Source organism: Halichoeres trimaculatus, unplaced genomic scaffold (genome assembly GCF_033239565.1).
Source record: "Halichoeres trimaculatus isolate MK-OKI-2021-1 unplaced genomic scaffold, fHalTri1.1 fHalTri1_scaffold_22, whole genome shotgun sequence".
Classification (NCBI taxonomy): domain Eukaryota; kingdom Metazoa; phylum Chordata; class Actinopteri; order Labriformes; family Labridae; genus Halichoeres; species Halichoeres trimaculatus.
In genome coordinates this window covers 21,305,095-21,325,879 of record NW_027437200.1, presented here as the reverse complement: position 1 = coordinate 21,325,879, position 20,785 = coordinate 21,305,095, and the positions used below count along the sequence as shown (strand labels likewise).

At 40.1% G+C, this 20,785-nt stretch overlaps 1 protein-coding gene across 1 annotated transcript in view; it reads left to right on the top strand.

Moving 5' to 3' along the window:
- The window catches only part of ndrg2 (NDRG family member 2), a 50,668-nt gene extending 32,407 nt beyond the window's left edge, over positions 1 to 18,261 (top strand). Inside the window, exons 2-16 of the mRNA XM_074699368.1 lie at positions 4,322 to 4,404; positions 7,255 to 7,296; positions 9,687 to 9,792; positions 9,878 to 9,998; positions 10,582 to 10,644; positions 10,751 to 10,811; positions 12,683 to 12,769; positions 12,972 to 13,028; positions 13,117 to 13,220; positions 13,303 to 13,341; positions 13,428 to 13,479; positions 13,574 to 13,621; positions 13,719 to 13,754; positions 13,934 to 13,985; positions 15,484 to 18,261. Coding sequence (XP_074555469.1) covers positions 4,333 to 4,404; positions 7,255 to 7,296; positions 9,687 to 9,792; positions 9,878 to 9,998; positions 10,582 to 10,644; positions 10,751 to 10,811; positions 12,683 to 12,769; positions 12,972 to 13,028; positions 13,117 to 13,220; positions 13,303 to 13,341; positions 13,428 to 13,479; positions 13,574 to 13,621; positions 13,719 to 13,754; positions 13,934 to 13,985; positions 15,484 to 15,647 — 1,104 coding nt within the window. The 5' untranslated portion in view covers positions 4,322 to 4,332 and the 3' untranslated portion in view covers positions 15,648 to 18,261. The remainder of the gene's footprint in view (positions 1 to 4,321; positions 4,405 to 7,254; positions 7,297 to 9,686; positions 9,793 to 9,877; positions 9,999 to 10,581; positions 10,645 to 10,750; positions 10,812 to 12,682; positions 12,770 to 12,971; positions 13,029 to 13,116; positions 13,221 to 13,302; positions 13,342 to 13,427; positions 13,480 to 13,573; positions 13,622 to 13,718; positions 13,755 to 13,933; positions 13,986 to 15,483) is intronic.
- The last annotated feature ends 2,524 nt before the right edge of the window (positions 18,262 to 20,785 follow it).

Genomic DNA, 20,785 nt, shown 5'->3' with positions numbered 1-20,785 from the left:
GCTGTGTTCATGTCCAGCATGGAAAATCACCTACTCTTCCAGTCCCTCACAATCACAAGGATGGGTTTAGGTGCCGAAACATGGTATCTTTCGTGAACCGGTACCAGGTACCAGGTGACTGAATTTGGTCCGTACCTATAAAAGTACCTAATTCAATACCCATCCATAGTCAAAACCAGATGGTATCTATCTTAACTACAGCAACAAACCATTATAGTGGGTAGACCCAGGCCTGGAGTCAACAGGTTTGAGGTTTTATAGCCCAACGTAAGTGAGGAGAGGCTCATCATTGGCGTAGGAGCTGTCCTGCAAAGTGCCGGACAGAAGACGCTGCCAGTTGTGAGTTGACGAATGGAAACACGCAGTCAATACCCAAGAAACAGTAAGAACGGACATGTATCTGGCGTATTCTCAGGGTAATTTCATCAAGGCACTATGGTTGTCAAACCATCGGACTTTCACAGACTCAATAGATGAACTGTTCTGGACGTTAACATCTGAGTTGAAGGATAAACAGTTGATCTAGTTATTAAATTTCTGACAAACATGGTCAATGGATGTAACACAAAATAAACTCACATACGGAGGTTTTGTTCGTATCAAACCCAAACCAAGACTGGAATTAGTGCCGAAAGGCAAATAAACTGCCCAAATTTGCAGGGTTGAGACCAATACCAAAAAGTTTTTTGGAAAGTTTTACTTTTGAATTTGTTTTTCAGTTTGATTGACGGTTGCCTGTTTGAACTGTGAAATGAACACAACGCTTTTGGGCCAAGGTTGCCAAATATGAAAAGTTGTAGGAACATGTTAGTGGCTACAGAGGCTGCTTCAGCTTTGCATTCTGGGAAATAAATCATTGATAGGAGACACTTTCTCATATTGAGTAACTGCTGTTTTATTTTTTTCCTATTTCGCCACCAACCGAAATGGAAAGCGGGCCTGTAAAATACAATATGTGCTGGACCAATAAACAGACGTATGTGAAAGGAGGGCAGGGGAGATGGATGGCAAACAATTGAGATGATGAGTGCGTGTGTGCGTGTGTGCGTGTGTGTGTGTGTGTGTGTGTGTGTGTGTGTGTGCGTGTGTGTGCCTGGAGGTTGCTTTGGTGATGAATCATTTCCGTTTGAGACCCACTAAGACACAGGTCCCCTGGGGGTTGCAGTTCATTTTTCTGATGAGTGCACACACACACACACACACACACACACACACACACACACAGACCGCCCTCCCTCCTCTGATGTGAGCTTAAATCTGCAGATGGAATACAGTCATGAGTTTATAAGGGCGCACACAATAAAAGGTCCAGTGTCTCATTTTTAAATGTCAGAGCGGACGTAGCGCCGTCAGCTGGACACAATAACAACCTGTGCCTGCTCAGTTACTGTTCATACGCCCTTTGGCCTGGTGTTCACCAATCAGCTTCAATCAGCAGAACAGACTTAAAAAAACACAGAACACCAGATCTGATTGGATCTTTCATTTTGCACAAAGCATTAAGGAAATAGGACAGAATGAAAATTTAAAGGAGCAGAGGGAGTATGCAAAACAGCAGGAAGGAAGGAGCTCTCACAGAAAAGGCTTACCAAGTTGTCAAATTGCATAACACGATGAGTGTTTGCTGAAGGGACTGTTTGGTACAGCAGGAAAAATAAGATACACTTACGGTCAAAATTCTACAAAACATCATCTGAACGGAGAATTTTTTCTGTTGTTTCAGAGATTTTTAAAGCTCCTGTGAGTAGGCTAATTTTTTGCCAGATAAAAAATGGACTGAAAGTAATTCCAGTGCCTTTTTATGAGCCATGAAAGAAAAACAAAAGGTCATCAGCATAAAGAGTGACTTTCTGTCTCGGTGTTATGAACGTCTGAAACTCCAAAGAAAGCTTTGTTTTTCTAAAAAGAAAAGAAAAGGAAAAATGGATGAAAAATAAAAATAAAAAATAATTTAAAATTATTATCTTATTAAATTTTAATTAAAATTAAAAAAAAATTTAATGAAAGACACTTTGAGACCTGAAACTCCCAAAAGGGCTTCACTTTTCTTGAAAAGAAAAAAAAGATAAACGGATGAAAAATAATAATAATCAATTATTTTATATTTTTATTTTATTAAATTTTAATTAAATTAATTAAATAAATTTCAATGAAAGACACTTTGAGGTAATTAGATTTTTATTTCTAATTGATGTAGCCTTAAAATACAGAAACACTTTGTCAACAAGGGTTGCAAACTGACAAAAATGAGGCATTTCTCCAGGAGCTTTATGTTTTAATTTATTTATTTATTTTTATTTAATGACAGCAAGAATGTGGAGATTTCAACAGGTGCCTGTGACATTTTTTATCTTAAACAGAAAAACAAGAAGATAGGTATAGCAATGTTGTGCTACTCGCAGGAGAGCATTGCCGTATTCAAAGGGATGGCCCTGGGAGTGCGTGTGAAAAAAGGCAGAGATTTTTCTGCCGAACTCTGTTCTGAGGAGAAATGTGAATGCAATACCATGTAGAGACAGAAATAACATCTTGTCATGTCAAAAAGATAGAAACCAAGGCTTTTCTAAAACGAATATCCCACCTCTTCCATTTTAAAGATATTGTTGTGCACACTTAACCGTGCAAATCAGCCAGTAAATGCAGCTGGAAGCATGCCAAACCCATAGGTGGCAGTGTTTTTCAGATGTGAAACCAGTGCCATAGCCATAAGGCTATTTTTTGTTCACCTGTCTGTTTCTGAAAATGGATTTTGGAAGCAAATTGTCTATCACGGCCATATTGGAAGTGACAGGGGCTTCAAGTACAGCTTTAAGGCGTCCATCGGTCACGTGAATTGAACTGTGCCTCTAACTGGGCGAGCTTGGGATCTCTGAACGGCTGAGTTATAAAAAGTGTGTGCTGATAGTAAATTTAGCGACTTAGACAAGACCAGACTGTTTATTTCTGCTGTGAAAACAGCTTTTTTTTTGCTTGGTGTGTACGTAACTTCCTGAACTTCCAGAGCCAGCCTCAAGCGGACACTCAAGAAACAGCAGATTTCAGCACTTTAGCATCGTCTCATATTCTTAGACCGGAGGTTGCTGCATGGCCTAAACATATAAAAATATACTTTGTTTTCAAGTTACCTGGCTCCATGAGGACATGGCCTCGGTCTGCTTAGTAAAAGGGCAAGGTATACCCTGATGTATGAGAGAGGAAACCTTAAATTACCTCCGCTGTGATTTGAGGCTGGACCAAAAAACTGTTTAATTCACTTTGTAAGAACATGTTAGTCTGAGGGGCTGTGAACTGAGCTGCTGCTTGGCATAGTTTTTGGATGTTAGCATGTAAATAAGAATTTATTGAGTGATCAAGTTAGAAGTTATTTGGTGATTGACAGCAGTGGCTCTGGTTTCCTGTTGATCCAGCTGAGAGAGGGGGCTGCGAGCTGAGCTGTTGTCACAATTCTTTTGTCTATAATCCCAGAAAATCAAGATATTGGACCTTGGAAGTGAAGAATGATACATTGAAAGAGTTAGAGACAGTGAGAGTCAGTGTCCTCAGGATCTTTGGCTCTTTCCGGAAACCCCTTTTGTCCTCCTTGTTTAAACATCAATTAGTCTAAATTAAATTAACTTATCTCAAACTGACCGACCACCTCTCCGGTGCCTTCGGGAGCAGCGTTTATTTTCCACCTGCTCCTGTGGACTCGCACTTTAACACACACACACACACACTCAAACACACACTTAGCTGAGAGTAAGCCGCACGCTCGACTAACCGTGGTCTGATAAAGCTCTGTTCTTTTCTTCGTCCTTATCACACACTTGTTTGTCACAGCCAGCCGCCGCCTCTGGTTGTTATTTCACAAAACCTGGTCTCATCTCGGCGCCGTCGTTCCCCGCTTTGATTCATCTGGCCTCTCTGTTTCCGTCATCTTTGGTACGTTTGGCTGATTTGTAACATAGCCTCGCCGCCGTCTGAGTGTTTTAAGCCTGTGATGTACTCGTGGAACAATAAGTCGAGTAGCTCTCATTGAGCTCTTCCTTCATCCGTCCCACAATCCTTTTCTGCACAATTCTGCCGGCGCGGAGCACTAATTAACTTCTTTGTTAATCCCGGAGGGAAACACACACATACTGTATTTAATCACTCGCTTCCTGCGTGTTCATGTGCCATGTGTGGGCCCCGTAGTTTTCTCTGCTAAGTGTGTTTTTGCACACCTGTTCCCACCTGGTGGCGTGTGGAACTGTTGAAGTAGCGTGTTCGTTGTTACGCCACAGAGAGCAGAGCGTGAAAGAGTCAACACGTCTTAATGCTTCGCCCTCTTCCTCCCACGCAGGAGGCGACACCATGACGACAGAAATGCAGGAGATCGCCATCACGGAGGAGAAGCCGTTACTCACGGGTCAGGCTGAGGCAAAGGTCAGTGGTGATGCAACACACACACACACACACGCAGAATGTACACATTGTACAGACAGCGAGGAAAAGCACACACCAGTTTCCTCCAAGAATAGAAAACACACATGAGCACCAAGAAGTGCAGTAATTACATGGTAGTCAGAGCAAAGTGCTTCATATGAAGCTCAAAGAGCAGGCAGTGTGTGTGTGTGTGTGTGTGTGTGTGTGTGTGTGTGTGTGTGTGTGTGTGTGTGTGTGTGCATGTGTGTGTAAGGCACCCAGGAGACTGAAAAACAAGAGCTGGTGCTTGGTGTGTGTTGGTGTGTGTTTGTGCACAGATGTGAGTGTGAGCAAAGCCAACATACGACAACATGTGCTGCCAACACATGTTCATGATTTCACATGTGCATGTGTGTGTATGAGTGTGTGTAAGAGCAGAGTGTGTGTGTGTGTGTGTCAGTGCACAGCTGCAGCGCTGGCTCGGATGTGCGGCGTTGACGTCAAAGCCCAGAGGGAGCCTGAGCAGCTCCTCTGCTCTGCTGCGCCGATGTTGCCGTGCAGACGCAGAGAGGAGACGTCTGCGTCTCGCTGCTGCTGCCGCTGACCCCTGCTGGACAAACTGGGAGTTACAGCCCAGAAACAAAAACAACAGCTACACTTTGACACACAGGGGGAAACATTAAGATGTTACACACTGGATGTTTCTTCACTTTTTAAACATGATTTCAACTGAAAAAATAAAACTGACAAAATACCAAAACATCGTCAGCTTTTGGAAGCACATACTTTTCGCTCAGGTGAACGTGAGTTTTTAAAAGTGTAAACAAAAACTTCTGTGACAGTTTAACTGACAGTTTACAACAACTTTTGAGATCATATTAAGGACAGTTCATACCACTTTTTGAGATGGTATTGCAGGAGTTTACTCCCATTTTTAGACAATGTTACAGAATATGATGCCACTTTTTGAGATGTGATTAAAAGCATTTACGCCAATTCTTTAAATAATATTGAAGACAGTTTACACCAATTTATGAGATGGTATAATGGGAATTTATGCCAGTTTTTGAGCTGATGTTTATAGCATTTACGCCAATTTTTTAAACAATATAAAGGAGTGTTCAAGCAAATTTTTAGGATAATATTGAGGACAGTTCACACCAGTTTTTTAAGATGGTATAACTGGAGTTTACGCCAATTTTAAGATGATGTTAATAATGCCAATTTTTGAGATGTCATTACCAGGGTTTAAACCTATTTTTGAGATGCTTTGAATGGAGTTTACACCAATTTTTAGATGATGGTATTTCAAGACTTCATGCCAATTTTTGAGATGTAATAACCAGGGTTTACACCAATTGTGAGGCAGTATAAAGGAGGGTTCACGCCATCTTTTGAGATAATATATTGAGCCGTTTGAGTTAACACCAATTTTTGAGATGATATTAGGAACAGTTCACACTAATTTTTGAGATAATATTAGGAACAGTTTACACTAATTTTTGAGACAGTGTAACGTAAGTTTACACTATCGTTATTTCGGGAGTTTGCGCCAAGTTTTGAGACAGTTAAAGGACACTTTGCGCTTACTTTTGAGATAATATTAAGGACAGTTCACAACCATTTTTTCAGATGGTATTAAAGGAGTTTACGCCACTTTTTAAATGATGTTACAGAATATTTCACCAAAATTTGAGATGTGATTACGAGAGTTTACGCCAATTCTTGAGATGTAATTACCAGGATTTACACCAGTTGAGAGGCGGTATAAAGGAGAGTGCACGCCAACTTTTTATATAATATTGAGAACAGTTTACACTAATTTTTGAGATGCCCTCTTGGCTTCTTGATTTGAAATATTACTGTTGATGCACTTTCTTTGTTTGTTTTTTTTGCTGCATTTCCAGTCTACAGGGTATAAAAGTTTACATTTCTGTAGTAATTTCTGGACGTTCTGAAGCTTTGTTTTTACCAAACTGCAAAGATTTTAGAGGAGTAGAAGATAAATGATCCCTGGGCCTCTTGAACTGAAGTGAAGTGAAGGTCTGTTTTAAGTGAGTACTTAAAAAGGGAATGAAATATTTTATTGTAAATTTAAGGAAGAAACATAACTCATACGAATGGTTTTATTTATGGTAATGTGGAGAGTCCATGGGCCAAATAAGAAAAAACTGAGACTGTGAGTTATTTTCTCTTTAACAGGAGGTTAAAGTTTCCTTTATGACATTTAAAATGTGAGAAATAACTCTTTCCACTAATAAACAAGAACCAAAGATTTGTTCGTCAGCTGATCTAATCCTGTGCTGCCACTCGTACCCGTAACGAACGTAACACCAGCGACAAACTGACTCATGGAGACTTTGACCTTTCACGATTCAGCCCATCCTCAACCTTTCAGGCCCTTTAAATACACCCCCCCACCCCCCCACCCCATCCACTTCAGCCTCTTAATTTGCCATGTTAGTAATTCATTAGTGGGTAAAATGGATCAAAGGTTGGAGATGAAGACCCCGTTCAGAAACTCCCGCTGACAGATTTCCTCTGAGTAATCCTCCAACCCTACAAACACCTGCTCCTCTGAAAGAGACGCTCGCTGCTGAATGAGAGGGGAGCACGTCGCAGCAGGCCTGAGGGGGGGGCTCATTTAGGAAGAGGGCAGAAATGTTAAAATCAGACGATGTCAGCTCAACCAATGTGAAAACTTTCCCTTCGTCCTTCTTTAAAATAACTGTAAGGATGATCTCTGGGTTTTGGATTCTTGCTCAGACAGACATCACGTTTCAGACAATTATTAACCACAGCAGATGTGTTGGTTTCCCTTTTTTCTGTCCTCTAATGAATTCTTCCTCTTCCTCCTCTCCCTCCTTACAGGATGCTGAACTGGCCGCCAGGATACTCCTGGACCAAGGACAGGTAAGAAACATATATTGAAACATATTTCAAGTCAGCTGTGCCCTTTTATGAGCAAAACTCGTAAGTTTAATAACTTAATAAAATAGAATATGAAATAGAATATAAAATAGAAAATAAGGAGCTTCAAAATAATTCATCCATCGGGGAAATGAACTGCTTCGACCAAACCTGTTTGGAAACATTGGTTATTTTTGTCTGAAGATCATCATTTTTGTCTTGGTGTCTGTGGTTTCTGGTGTTTTCATCAGCCAGCCTCTAGTGGATGCTTAAGGAACTGCAGTTTCACATTTTCAGTAAACACGACCTAAAGGCCACAACTCATGGCCTAGGTACAACTTCCCTGTTGAGAGAAAAGTTATTTGAAGAAGTCTTGACGAAGCCTTGATGACGAAACGCAAAATACCATGACCATCCAAATAAAAATAGTTTTTTTTACCTGTTAAAAAAAGGATTCCTTGGCTTTTTTTTCTTGGTTTTCTGAGGCACACCTGATACGGAAACTGAAAGTGCTCCACTTCGTGTTACTAGTCCAGTTGTATCTGTAGCCCTGTTTCGACCAGGTGGTCCAATTCAGATCGATAAAACCTGATCCTGTTGGCTGATCCACAGTCTTCTTGGTAGGAGGCACCAGCTACATAATAGCGTGACGGCATAGCAACATGGTGGTGGTACCCCTGGTCATACGACACAGTGTACCACGCTGATAAATCTAACGGAGGAGACAGGCGCAACATAGTAAACAAAGAGCAATGATGGAAGACATCCAGAAATTCGTCTTCTTTGAGATTGGCTATTTGCTACAAAGACCAATCAAGCTTTGTTTCAGAGAAGACTGTGAGCCACCAGGAGATTCTTTCCACCAATCAATGATCTGCAGTATTTCTAGCTCCACCTTCTGGGGTTGGACTGGTTTGTCTGGCACCCCAAGAAGGGTACAAAAACATGGCCCTTTACAGGTCGGTAATTTAGGGACCTGTACTGGATTTAGTTAGTAAACGGCACAAAATACGTGCTGTACCAAGACGAACCAAACTGAAGTGCTTGGTGGAAAAGGGGCATTGGATTTTGTCATGCAATTTTCCTGTTTCCTCCCAAGAATGAAATCGAGACTTCTGCCGGCCAGCAAGTTTTTATTTTCTTTGCAAAGAAAAAGTCAGTCAAACACGCGAACGATCAAAGTGTAGAAAGACCTTGAACATTGTGCAAGTAAAATATTTATGCTTGAGAGAAACGCCCCTTAAGGTACTCTTCACGCCCCTCTGTCTGCTGCAGGAATCCACATTGATACAGAGGCCTAGAGGTTGGGCAGAAGGTGTCTGAGGTCTAGATATAAGACGAAAGGGTCTGGAATCTTATTGAGGAATCAGGAGATGGGGCGTCTCAAGCAGTGGAAACAAAGACAATGAAAGTACAATTACACTTCCCAGGTTGCCATTTGGGCGAATCGGTTATAGACAAAATTTCATATCTCGATATTAAAGCCTGATATCTCAATGTCTATATGATACAACGAGACCATGAGTTCAAGGAAAGTAAGCAATTTTCTTAAGTAAAAATATGATAATACAAAAGGTTGTGGGAAGTGCAGTTTTAGTGATTAGAAGCCTAGCAGGAAGATCTTCAGGCGGTCCTCGAGTTACCAATGAGTTCTGTTCCTACGGCGCGTCACAACCCAAAATTCCACGTAAGTCGGAATTTTACCCTTAATACCCCTAAATCTCTAAATAACTATCCAAACACGTGTTATACTTCATAGTCATGGGAAAACAGTACAGAAAATCAAAATAGGCATTTCAATAAAAACAGACAATCTACAGTGTGACACGACTCGAGACAAAGTAGACGATGCTGATGATCGCATAGCACTGCGTAGCTGTGTATTCACATGCACTCCGCATCAGGAACTAGTACAACAGAGCGGCGAAACTTCAAAACCTTCTATATTTTCTTTTGTACATATGTTTATTGGCGTCGTACGGACAAAATGACGTAAGTCGAGAACCACCTAGGTTGACGACCTCCTGTATATCACTGGTTTCACGATATCTTGTATCCTGATACAACCCTCCACATTTATTTGGGACTGGTTTGGGTTTGGCACTAGTGGGGCGCCCTGGTGGCTGGGAAGGGTCATTCCTCACAAAAGATCAGTTAAAACTTGAGATGTAGATGTCTCTCGAGTCAAACTTCCTTTTGTTCCTTCGTATCAAGGTGGTTGATGATAGGGGTGAAGTAGAAATTACTTGACCAAGTGCTGGACGCCAGTGACGCCCCGTAAACCTGGTCCTGGAACGTCCAATGAGTTCAGAAATCAGACTCCCAGTAAATAAAGACTTTCTACCTTTGTGGTTCAGCCTAAACATATGTTTTTCCTCTTTTGGTGTTTCCAGGAGCACAGTATCGAGACCCCTCACGGTGTCCTGCACGTGACCCTCCATGGCACACGGACCACCCGCAGGCCTGCCATCCTCACGTTCCATGACGTCGGTCTGAACAGTGAGTTTCTCTCCTTTTCCAATCCTCTGACCTCTTCTTCACCTCCGTGTCTGACTCCTCTCCTCCTCTTCCTCCTCTTCTCCAGGTAAGAGCTGCTTCTCTCCTCTCTTCAAGTTCGAGGAGATGCAGGAGATCGTGAAGAACTTCACCCTGATCCACGTGGACGCTCCAGGGCAGGAGGAAGGGGCCGCCGCCTACCCCGTAGGGTACGGACCAAACCAGCTCCGCCTGATCGTATTTACACGCTTGTAGTCCCTCGCTGTCCTGCTGTAACCTTTTCTTTTTCTCAGTAAACTTCTCAGAAATGGAGACAATCCTCTGTGGAAGGCTTAAACCTAATCTCTTCCAAAAATACTCAACAGTCCCATCTCTCACATCTCCCTCCTCAGCGCTCTCTAATACTCTCTCGTCGCAGATTTAACTAAAATCCATCCCTCCTCTTCCTCTTTGCACACTTCTTACTTCTTCCCCTGACACTTCTCTATCACTCCTCTTCCTCTCCGTGACTTTCCGAGGGGCTCAGGAGGATTTGCTCTCATGTATTGTCACGGCATCTTGGCTGTGACCCCTAACCCCTGTTGGTGATTCGAGGAATCAAAGCTTATGTTTTATCTCTGGTTTAAATCCCTGTGGGTAAAACGAACCACTGTCGCCCTTAAGCTGGAATAATAAGTAAGTCATGAGCAGCACAGAGGTTTGATGGGAGTTTTTCTGCTCGCCCTGAGAAAGAAACTCAAGTGTTGTCCTGGTTTTTACAATAAGGAGAGATGTTTGTGTTTCCTGTTGCAGTTACCAGTATCCCTCCATGGACACCGTAGCAGAGATGATCCCCGCTGTCCTGCAGTTTTTCAAGTGAGTCGAAGTACTTTGATTTTCTCTGACCAGAATTATCATGACTACATTGTTGTGAGTGTACTCTTTGGAAACATTTCACTGACTTGTTTGGTCTTTCTAACAGTTTCCGTACTGTGATCGGGGTCGGTGTGGGAGCCGGAGCGTACGTCCTCTCCAAGTTTGCAGTGAGTCCCAACTTTTGATCTCTTCTTCTCCAATTTTTTTTAGTGAATTTATCGTTTCTTGTTGGTTGAATGGCATGTCACTATAATACTGGAGGATAACGTCAACGAAAAAAAAAAAGAAAATGTAAAACATGATGTAAGACTGAGTGAAGTCTTGATAAAATGAGATTATAGTTGAAATAAAATTATTTTTAAAAGTCTAAATTTGATGGCGATATTACAAGACTAAAGTCAAAAAGTTTAAATAAGGTCTTAATATGACAAAATCAAAGTCTAAATAAAATAAAATCACAAGATTATAGTCAAGATAAATTTGTATTATAACAAGGTTCAGGTCAGAATATCACAAAAGGAAAGTTGAACCTAAGTAGTAAAATTAAGAGATTAAATTCTATATTAGGTTATAATATCACAAGATTATGGTCAAAATATGTTCAAAATATGGTCCAAATATTACAAAACTTTGCTCAAAAAGTGATTAATATCATAAAAAAATAAAAGTTGAATAACGTAGAAATATCCAAGATCAAATTCAAAATAAAGATGTAAATACCAGATTAAAAGAGAGAAAACATATTAAAAAATAAAATAAAATTCAGTTAAAGAGCAGATTAAAAAAATTAAATACAATAAAATAAAAAACAATAAAATAAAATTCAGTTAAAGAGCAAATTAAAAAAATTAAATACAATAAATTAAAAAATAAAATAAAATAAAATTCAGTTAAAGAGGAGATTAAAAAAATTAAATACAATAAAATAAAAAATAAAATGAAATAAAATTCTTACAAAAAGTTAAAACAGATGTTAAGATAAAAGTCATAGTGCAGGGTTGCAAAATTGTGTGGTTATAAAAAAAAAAGGTCAAAATGTTGCAATATGTTGTCAAAATAACTAAATCAACATTGAAATTAATGAAGTCGTAATTTTATGAAATCAGAGCAAATTAAAGGCGTCATAGAAGAAGATTTAAGTCAAAACAGTGTTGGAATATCACAAGAATTTGATAAGTGGTTTTCATACATTTACGTAAGCACGAAAATAATAATAATATTGAATAAAAGTGGAAATGTTACAAAATAAAAGTCTCAGTAAAATTCCAACATAATTAGGTTAATGTCTAAGTTCATAGTATAACAAGACTTTTAACAAAATCTGGTTCAAATTGTACAAAATTAATGTCAAAAATTTACTCCTTGCACTCTAGGTCAATATATATTATCTGATAAGAGTCAAGACTGAATCAGGATGTAATAATGTGAGATTTAAGTTGAAAAAAAGTTGTATTATTACGAGAATATTGTTGGAATAAAGTTATGAAAATACAAAATCAAAGTCTTAAGATTGTTTCAATGTTACAAGATTACAGTCTGAATTAAACAGTCCTTTTAAGAGATAAATTGGTCCTAATGTTACAAGACTGTTGTGAAAATACAGTCGATATGTTATGAAATTAAAGTTGAAATAAAGTCACAGTAAAACAAGATGAATTTCATCGTAACCCAACTTGTGGCCCAACTTTACCAACTTTACCAGTTCAGGTAAAATCAAAAGGTATCAGCACCCTGTTATAATAGATATGAAATGAAAACAATAAAAAAATCCCAGACTATGTGAAATTGAAAAAAATATGTATTTTATTGTTTTTTTTTTTACCACATAAACACATAAAAGCACCGAAAATTGGTAATTGGTACCAATTGCCAGTTAACAGGCATCAGTACCATATCCTTTCAGATGTGAAAGGTACCCATCCCTAACTACAAGAATAGCATTGAAATAAAGTCGTTATATTTTAAGAATGGAGTGAAAATAAAGTCCAAATATTATGAAACCTAAGTCAAAGTAAAGAGTTTTTGTCTCTTGATCTAGCTTGCGAACCCAGATTCAGTGGAGGGTCTGGTCCTGATCAACATCGACACCAACGCTCGAGGCTGGATCGACTGGGCCGCTCAGAAGGTGCTTTTTCTTCATTCCACGCATGTCGCTGTTTTAATCTGATTAGCTCTGAAATGAGTTCCTCATCATTAAATGACGCCGTAGGAACAGACTCACATCACCGCTGCATGGTCTTTGTCTCTAAGTACTATTGATTGTGTCTGCCCCTCATATTACATCAGCCTAACCATGAATATTATCATTGATTTCTCTGTCTCTGCAGCTCAGCTCTGTGACTTCCTCCCTTACAGAGCAGATCCTCTCTCATCTCTTCAGTCAGGTACTAAAACATGAAGAAGTAACTTTGTTTATATCTGTTTTTTATTTTGAAAAAGGATAAAAATGTGTGAATGAATCTCTTCCTGCAGGAGGAGCTGTCATCAAACACAGATCTAGTGCAGTCCCACAGAGAGCGCATCTCCAAAGCGTCTAATCTGATCAACATAGAGCTCCTCTGGAAGACCTACAACAGGTAAACACACCTGGTGATGTCATCAAACGGGCCGACGCACCACTTCAAATCACAAACAGCTCATCTTTTCTTTGCTTTACAGTCGCAGAGACCTGAACATCGACCGCAACAGCACCTTCAAGTAAATTTTCTCAAAACTTTTCAAATCTTTAAAATAAAAAAAAAAGTGTTGGTACCAGACTTTAAACTGGATTCTGTCGCCCTCAGGTGTCCAGTGATGTTGGTGGTTGGAGATCAAGCTCCGTATGAGGATGCTGCTGTAAGTTTTATTCACTTGATTCAAAACTTTGCAAGTTTTAAGCGACCTCTTAGTTGCTCTGATAGTTTGCTGATGTTCCCTCTGTGGCCACTAGGTGGAGTGCAACAGCAAAATGGACCCAACAACAACCTCATTCCTAAAGGTGACGATCCCTTTCATCTATTTCCAGTTTCATTTGTTTTTTCACTGACTTGATTTTATATTTGAGCCTTTTTCTCTTCTTCTGTCCTTTTTTAAAGATGGCTGACGCTGGCGGCCTCCCTCAGCTGACCCAGGTAACATCACATCAACAGTTTCTGATACTGGGTCTAAACACCCTGTCAGAATAAGATGGGATGAAAGCACTTTTAGTCATCAGTGAATGTTGTTTTTAAAGTTGTTTTCTTTGGCTGCCACAAGAGGGAGCCAAAACAGTTTTTTACTCAGTATAAAACTCTTTCCTTTGTTTTTGCAGCCGGCCAAACTGACTGAGGCGTTCAAGTATTTCATCCAGGGAATGGGCTACAGTAAGTCGACTCGTCAGATAATAACACAAAAGATTTCTGAATCAGATTCTGAAGTTTCAGTTTAAAACTATAAAGGGAATATCAGTCTATGACATCATAAAGATGCACACGCAGAAGCAGCATTTAGCTCCATTCATTCAGACGAGTTAGCATTTCTTAAACACTGAATTCAACCTGTTAGCATCAAAATGTACGGTCGTTCTGTGGTCAGTTGTCAGAAACAATATCACACAATAGAGGCAACTTCTATCAAGTTAGGACGGTCACAGAGCAACCAGTGATTTGATTTAATAGCGACCGTGCTAACTGGTGACTCTCAGCTGAAGGTATCAGTGATTAACAGTTGGGAGTCACCAGTTAACAGGGTCACACTTCACACTAAAACACCAGTGACATCTGCGGGTGTGTAATTAAATATTCTGTCTTTATTTAATATCAGTAAAGGAGGTTTGACCGCAAACAAGCAACATTAACTTTGCTTATTTAATGAAAAAGTTGGTTTGGGGCCGAGGTTCTGACCAAACATGGACTCAATATAGACAGTAAATAAGAAGTGAAGCTCTAAATTATGATTAACAGAAACAGATTTTTTGACCATTTCAATATGATACCAACCATGACCCCCAACATCCCATAATATGCTCTCTAGCGCCACCTAGGCACTCAAAAACACACTAAAATGGCTCTAATGGGCGGTAGGAATGTCGTAGAGAGATGAAACCAACGCCCAAATGTTCATCTCATTAAGACACACAAAAAGGTGACAGGCACTATGGCACTATCTCGCACAGGAAGCCAGCAATTTGCCTTTCAAAATAAGATTCTGCCACATTTTTACCCTTTTTGCAAAAATTATCTTCTCCGAAACCATAAGTGGTATCGGCTTGAAATTTTCTCACATGACAGAGTAGACCCTGCTTTACAAAACCTGTTTTGGAAGTTGTTATTTCGGACCTGGTTTTCAAATAGCGAGCCTTCATTGTTGATGGACCCCACAGAATCCATCTCAGCTCCCTCCATTAAAATACATAGGTTTGTAGCCTCCACCTCGCACAGGCTTCCACATTTGGGCTTCTACACAAAAAAGTAAAGGTGTACAGCTTTAAAAATGACATGAATGGATTCTTGATAGAATTTCCCACAAAAATATCATATTTTTACACAGCTTAGGTCAACATTCTGGCCAATATGAGGATTTGTTTGTAAACTTTTGTGAATTTGAATCCTCCCTCTGCTGCTGCAGTTCCACGATGATGTCACACACTGATTAGGAGTTCCGTGATGATGTCACACACTGTGTAAGAGGTCCGTGCAGCTGGTCATGTGACTCAGCAGAGGAAATAATACATGGTATCAACTGTCATAGCACTACAAGGGACAGAAAGAGATGAAACCCTGATACAATCATCTAAATGTCATATCTAAGCACTAAATCTGAGAACCAAATCTTAATGTTTAATCTAAATCTAATGTTTCTTCCTGATCTTTCTCTCCGCAGTGGCTTCGTCCTGCATGACCCGCCTCTCCCGCTCCCGCACCACCTCCCTGTCCTCCTCCTACTCCATGGATGGCTCCCGCTCCCGCTCCCGCACCCTGTCCCAGGGTTCACAGGGCGGCCAGATGCCGCCTAGCCCCTCCCAAACGATGGAGGTGTCCTGCTGAAGCAAAAAAAAATTAAAATAAAAAGAGGAAGAGGGATAAGGAAGGAAGGAAGGAAAGGAGGAAGGAAGGGAAAGATGAAGCAGGAGAGTAACGCAGGAACAAGACGAATGGGTTACTTATTTGTCACTACAACTCCCATCATTCCCCACAAGAGCAGAGTAGGAGAGCAGACGAGGAGAGGGAGGGAGGGAGGGAGGGAGGAGGAGATGCTGAAGGAGATTTGCACCACATACACGTCCTTTTCCTCACATCCCCCCTTTCCAGCTGCATCGGGCCGTCCTGTCACACAGAAACAAAGTAAAAGAGATTAAAATGAAAAAGGGGGATGTGGGGAAACATGGCAACCACGCCCCTCTCCCTCAGTCAGCTGATAGCGCCCTCTCATTTAGCTACGGAGGCCTGTAGAGACCACACTCCTTTATAGTCATAATCCTCAAACTGATCATGTTCTTGATGCTGACGCTAACAACGATGATGATGATGATGATGATGATGATGATGATGATGATGATGTAATAGAAAAAAAACAGTAACACTTTTCTCTTTATTAAGCAATGACTTTAAAACGATAGATTAAAAAAACATACTATAGCATATAACAATGTGTGTCTACTACTTTTTAAGCTAGTTTTTACTGTGTATTTTATTTTCTTTACTCTGATTTTATTTTCTTAACTGTAACCTGCCTCAGCAAGGGGCTGAAGCTTCTGGTTGGTTGACCTGTTGCTTGGCAACAGCCAATGAGAGCCATTATAGTGACTACTTCCTCCTTGATGTCGCCGGGTTGTTTATGTCTTCCATTTGCCCCGTCTGTGAGTGACAGTTTTGTTTTCCCATTGGTTTGAGGAATCGGGCAGGAAGTCTTTTTTTTTTTTGGGACTGTTGAAAAATGCATGCCTGGTATCAGCTCATGTGAATACCGACTGGATTATTATTTCTCTTTTTTTTATCTGGATTTGTTTGTGTGTGTATGTGCTGCTTTGTTAGCCGCAAGCTAACATGGAGGACTGAAGGAAAGCCTATGTGAGACTGAGGGTGTAAGCTAGCTAGCTAGCTAGCTACCGCCCTATTGTTAGCCGTAGTCTGAAAATAGTGCTTCCAATATTGCTGGCGTTCTTTGTAACCTCATATCCACAAAGGGAGCGTTACGTCACCAAAGTAGCATGCTAGCTTGGATTACACTTTCAGCGTCCGGCGGGGCCAAAAAGGGATCACTGTGTAACATCCAGGTCTAACTCTTAGCCTTGCCAGCGCGTATTTACCTCCGACAAAACCCAGCTAGCATACTGAAGTCCCAGTGCGGTGTGAGGTGAGATGAATGCAACAAGTGGCTTTAATTCAAGCAACGGCGTCGAGTGTCCGTGTGATGTGCGTATGTCTGAGGAAGGAAATTTGTGGTGTATGGAGGCGCTTGTATCCTATAAGCACAATAAATGCAGCAAAAAGGGCCAGGGTCCAATTCAAAAGTTAGATTTTGATCAGTAATGAGACCAACTAGACCCCCTGTGACTTATTCATGACAATGTACCAGCCCCTTCACTGCCAAAACACTGGGTTAGCAACTAGAGGCTAACGCTTAGCCTTTACTACTAACTTTAAAAATACAAGCTTACAACAGCCAATCTGGAGTGTCAGCCAATAAATATTCAAACTGCCAAATTAAGAGCCAAACATCTTGCTGTTAGCCCTTAGCTGTTAGCGGTTTTCATAATAATGTCACTGAATTTCTTCATTAATCCTCAAAAAGCAGAAACCATAAAGCTTAGCACTGCCCTACGTCATGTAGCCATTCGAGCGACCCTTCTTTAAAAAAAAAAACGGACCCTTATTTGGACCCAAACTGATATCCTCAGAGTGCATGTGCTTTTGTAAGCGTGCAATCTGATGCAGCATTGCATTCGTTATTTTTCTTTGACGAGCAGTATCATAATTTTTTTTTGTTTGCTTTTATTTTTAGTTTGAGGGTTGCCTGTTTGTTTCACATGCTGTCTAGTGCTCCTCTCCAAAACCTGTTTGGTGACGCGTAGATAGAGCGATAGGAAAGTCAGGTGGCGAGCCAGGCAGACACATCAACAACGGTTGATGCAGCAAGTTGCTGAGGTGAGGAATGTAAACATGCGGCTCCTACCGGGCTTAAATTAACTCAAACACCCTAAGGTGGCACCATCTACCAAATAAGGAAAAAGTGGGCGGAGCCTAGAAAATTAAATTGCCAAATAAGGGAAAAGAAGAGGTACTACTTCATGGAGAGTGAAGCAAGGCTGTGTGATTGTAAATGCTTGTCCAATTTGTCTTTTGTTCGTCTCTTTAATTTTCCACATTTCTCTTCCCCCTCATTGTTTCAACTTTGATTTGTTTTGTTTTTACCTCCGTGAAGTGTTAGTTTTACCGTCCCAATGTGCTCACAAGTTAGTTAACCGTGTGATAGTTCTTGTGTAACTTTTCTAGCATTAGAGCTAATAAGGGAGAATAATATGATTAACAATAAAAAAAAGAGTAAAAAAAAAATGTAAAGAGAATACAATCAAATTACTTGTGTGGCTAATTTCTGTGTAAAAAATGAACATCCTTAAAAAAAGCAACCTTAAATATTAATAAAAGCTTATGAGAAATATTCTGTCTCCTGTCTCATATTTCAAATGTGAAAATAAATAATGTGTATGTCAAATATGCTTTACTGCCCTGCTCTTTCAGATATCAGCTGACTGTGATAGATGCTTGATTTTGATAGGTGAAAACCCTCAAACAATGTTCAAATTTTCTTGGTAGCCAAAGTGATTGCAAAAAAAAATAAAAAAATCCAAATGCGCTGATAAAGTCAAAGATTTGACCTCTACCTGTTGACCATGTGGTAAAAAATGGTAAAGAAAATCTCATCTGAACATCATGGAAAGAGGACCTTATGGTGCTGGTGGTCTTTTATGCAAAAAAAATGACTTAATAAAACTAGTTGCCACTGTTGAATTTGCAAAGCTTAGTGTGTTTTTATAAAGCCAAAACAATGACTTTTATGTTTGGTATTGAAAATATAATTTTTCATAACAAACATCCTGGAACTGAGAAAAAAAAATGAAACATTGGCACAAAAAACGCTTACTGTAAAAATTTGAAATGCCATCAAAAGAAGTGTGGGTAATTATAATATTTTGCTCCAGTTGTTGTTTAAAATTGTTTGCCATCTGCTGGACAAATGTTGAACTCACACTAGCGCTACAAAAATATATATATATATATAATAATGTAATACAAATAGGGTATTGTACTTTACACAGGTCTCACTCACATGTATTTGATATAATGTGTATTTCATAAAATTATGCACTTAATGTTTTCTTAAAATCTGCTATTCTGGTTGTTCCAAAAACCTTTTTTTGCTAAACCTTGAACTAAAATTCAAGCCAGTTTATGTTTGGGAGATTATTATTTGTTGTAAGAATGTTTCTGGGTATTTAATCTCATACAGTTAAACTGGGTGATGAATTAAATTAATAAATAAAATAATAATAATAATTAAAGCTGCAAGCAGCGTTAGACGGGTCCTCGGGCTCCTGCCGGTTTTCCCTCCAATGTGTCCAACAAAATAAGACGAACATTTCGGCGTTGGTTTCATCTGTCTACGACATTCCTAGCCCCAGTTAGGGCTGTTTTGGTGTGTGTAGGCTTGAAGTGAGCCTTATGGCTCTGAGAGAATATTATGGGATGTCAGGGAGTCAGTTGATACCATGGCAACGTATCCCTCTGCTAGGCTGAATGACATCACCACCTGCATGAGTGGAACTCTAATTAGCGTGACAGAACCCCAAACAGAGTGGAGACTGAGAGTTTATCAGCCATCTAATGTAAAGAAATCCTCACAGAGTCCACAATTTTACCCCAATCTGTGTCAAAAATATCATATTTGATAGAAGGGCTTGTGAGGAATCCATTTTTGGCATTTTTAAAGCTGTACGAGTTTTACTTTTTTCTCTAGAAGCACAAATGCGTCACAAGACAGATGGAATAGTGCTGGAAATGGATTTTTTATTTATGAGAAACGTCCAAACTACTTGTCCTGTGGGTCACAATGTTGGCTTAATCTGTGTAAAAATATCATGTTGTTGTAGGGGATTTTGTCAGGAATCCAACCATGTAATTTTTAAAGCTCTATGACTTTTAGTTTTTTGTCTAGAGGCCCAAATGCGGCACTAGTAGAAGTACTAGTAGTGAGTGTTTTGACCTGAAATCTGTTCTCCTCATCTGCTAACATGGAGAAATCCTAAATTGGCCAAAAGCGGTCGGCGACTTTGAGGGCTCGCCATTCGAAAACCGGGCCCGAAACAACAACTTCCTTCACAACTTTTGGAGAGCAGGGTCTGGTCTGTCATGTGAAGCAATTTTCATACCTGTACCATTTTTGGTTTCAGGGGAGAAAATTTTTGCAGAAAGGGTTAAAAAAAATTTTTTTTAATTTTGTGAGGCAAATAGCCGGCTTCCTGTTGGAGATAGGTCCAGGATAGCAGCGTATGATTTTTGCGTCTCCATGACACGAGCATTTTGGTGTTGGTTTCATCTCTCTACGACATTCCTAGCCCGAGCTAGGGCTCTTAGCGTGTGCCTAGGTGGCGCTGTTGAGCTTATTATGGGATGTCGGGGGTCATGTTTGGTATCAAACGTAAATTTTGGACGCTTAGAACGTGTGTGCCAATTTTGGTGAGTTTTTGAATATGTTTAGGGGTTCTAATAAGCGATTTACTGGAGTGCGGAATAATAATAAGAAATTAAAGCTGCAAGCAGCGTTAGACGGGTCCTCGGGCTCCTGCCGGTTTTCCCTCCAATGTGTCCATCAAAATAAGACGAACATTTTGCCGTTAATTTCATCTCTCTACGACATTCCTAGCCCCAGTTAGGGCTGTTTTGGTGTGCATAGGGTGAAAGTGAGCCTAATGGCTCTGAGAGAATATTATGGGATGTCTGGGAGTCAGTTGATACCATGGCAACGTATCCTCTGCTGTGCTGAATGACATCACCTGCTGCATGCTTGGAATTCTAATTAGCGTGACAGAACCCCAAACAGAGTGGAGACTGAGAGTTTATCAGGCATGTAATGTAAAGAAGTCCTCACAGAGTCCAAAATTTTATCCCAATCTGTGTCAAAAATA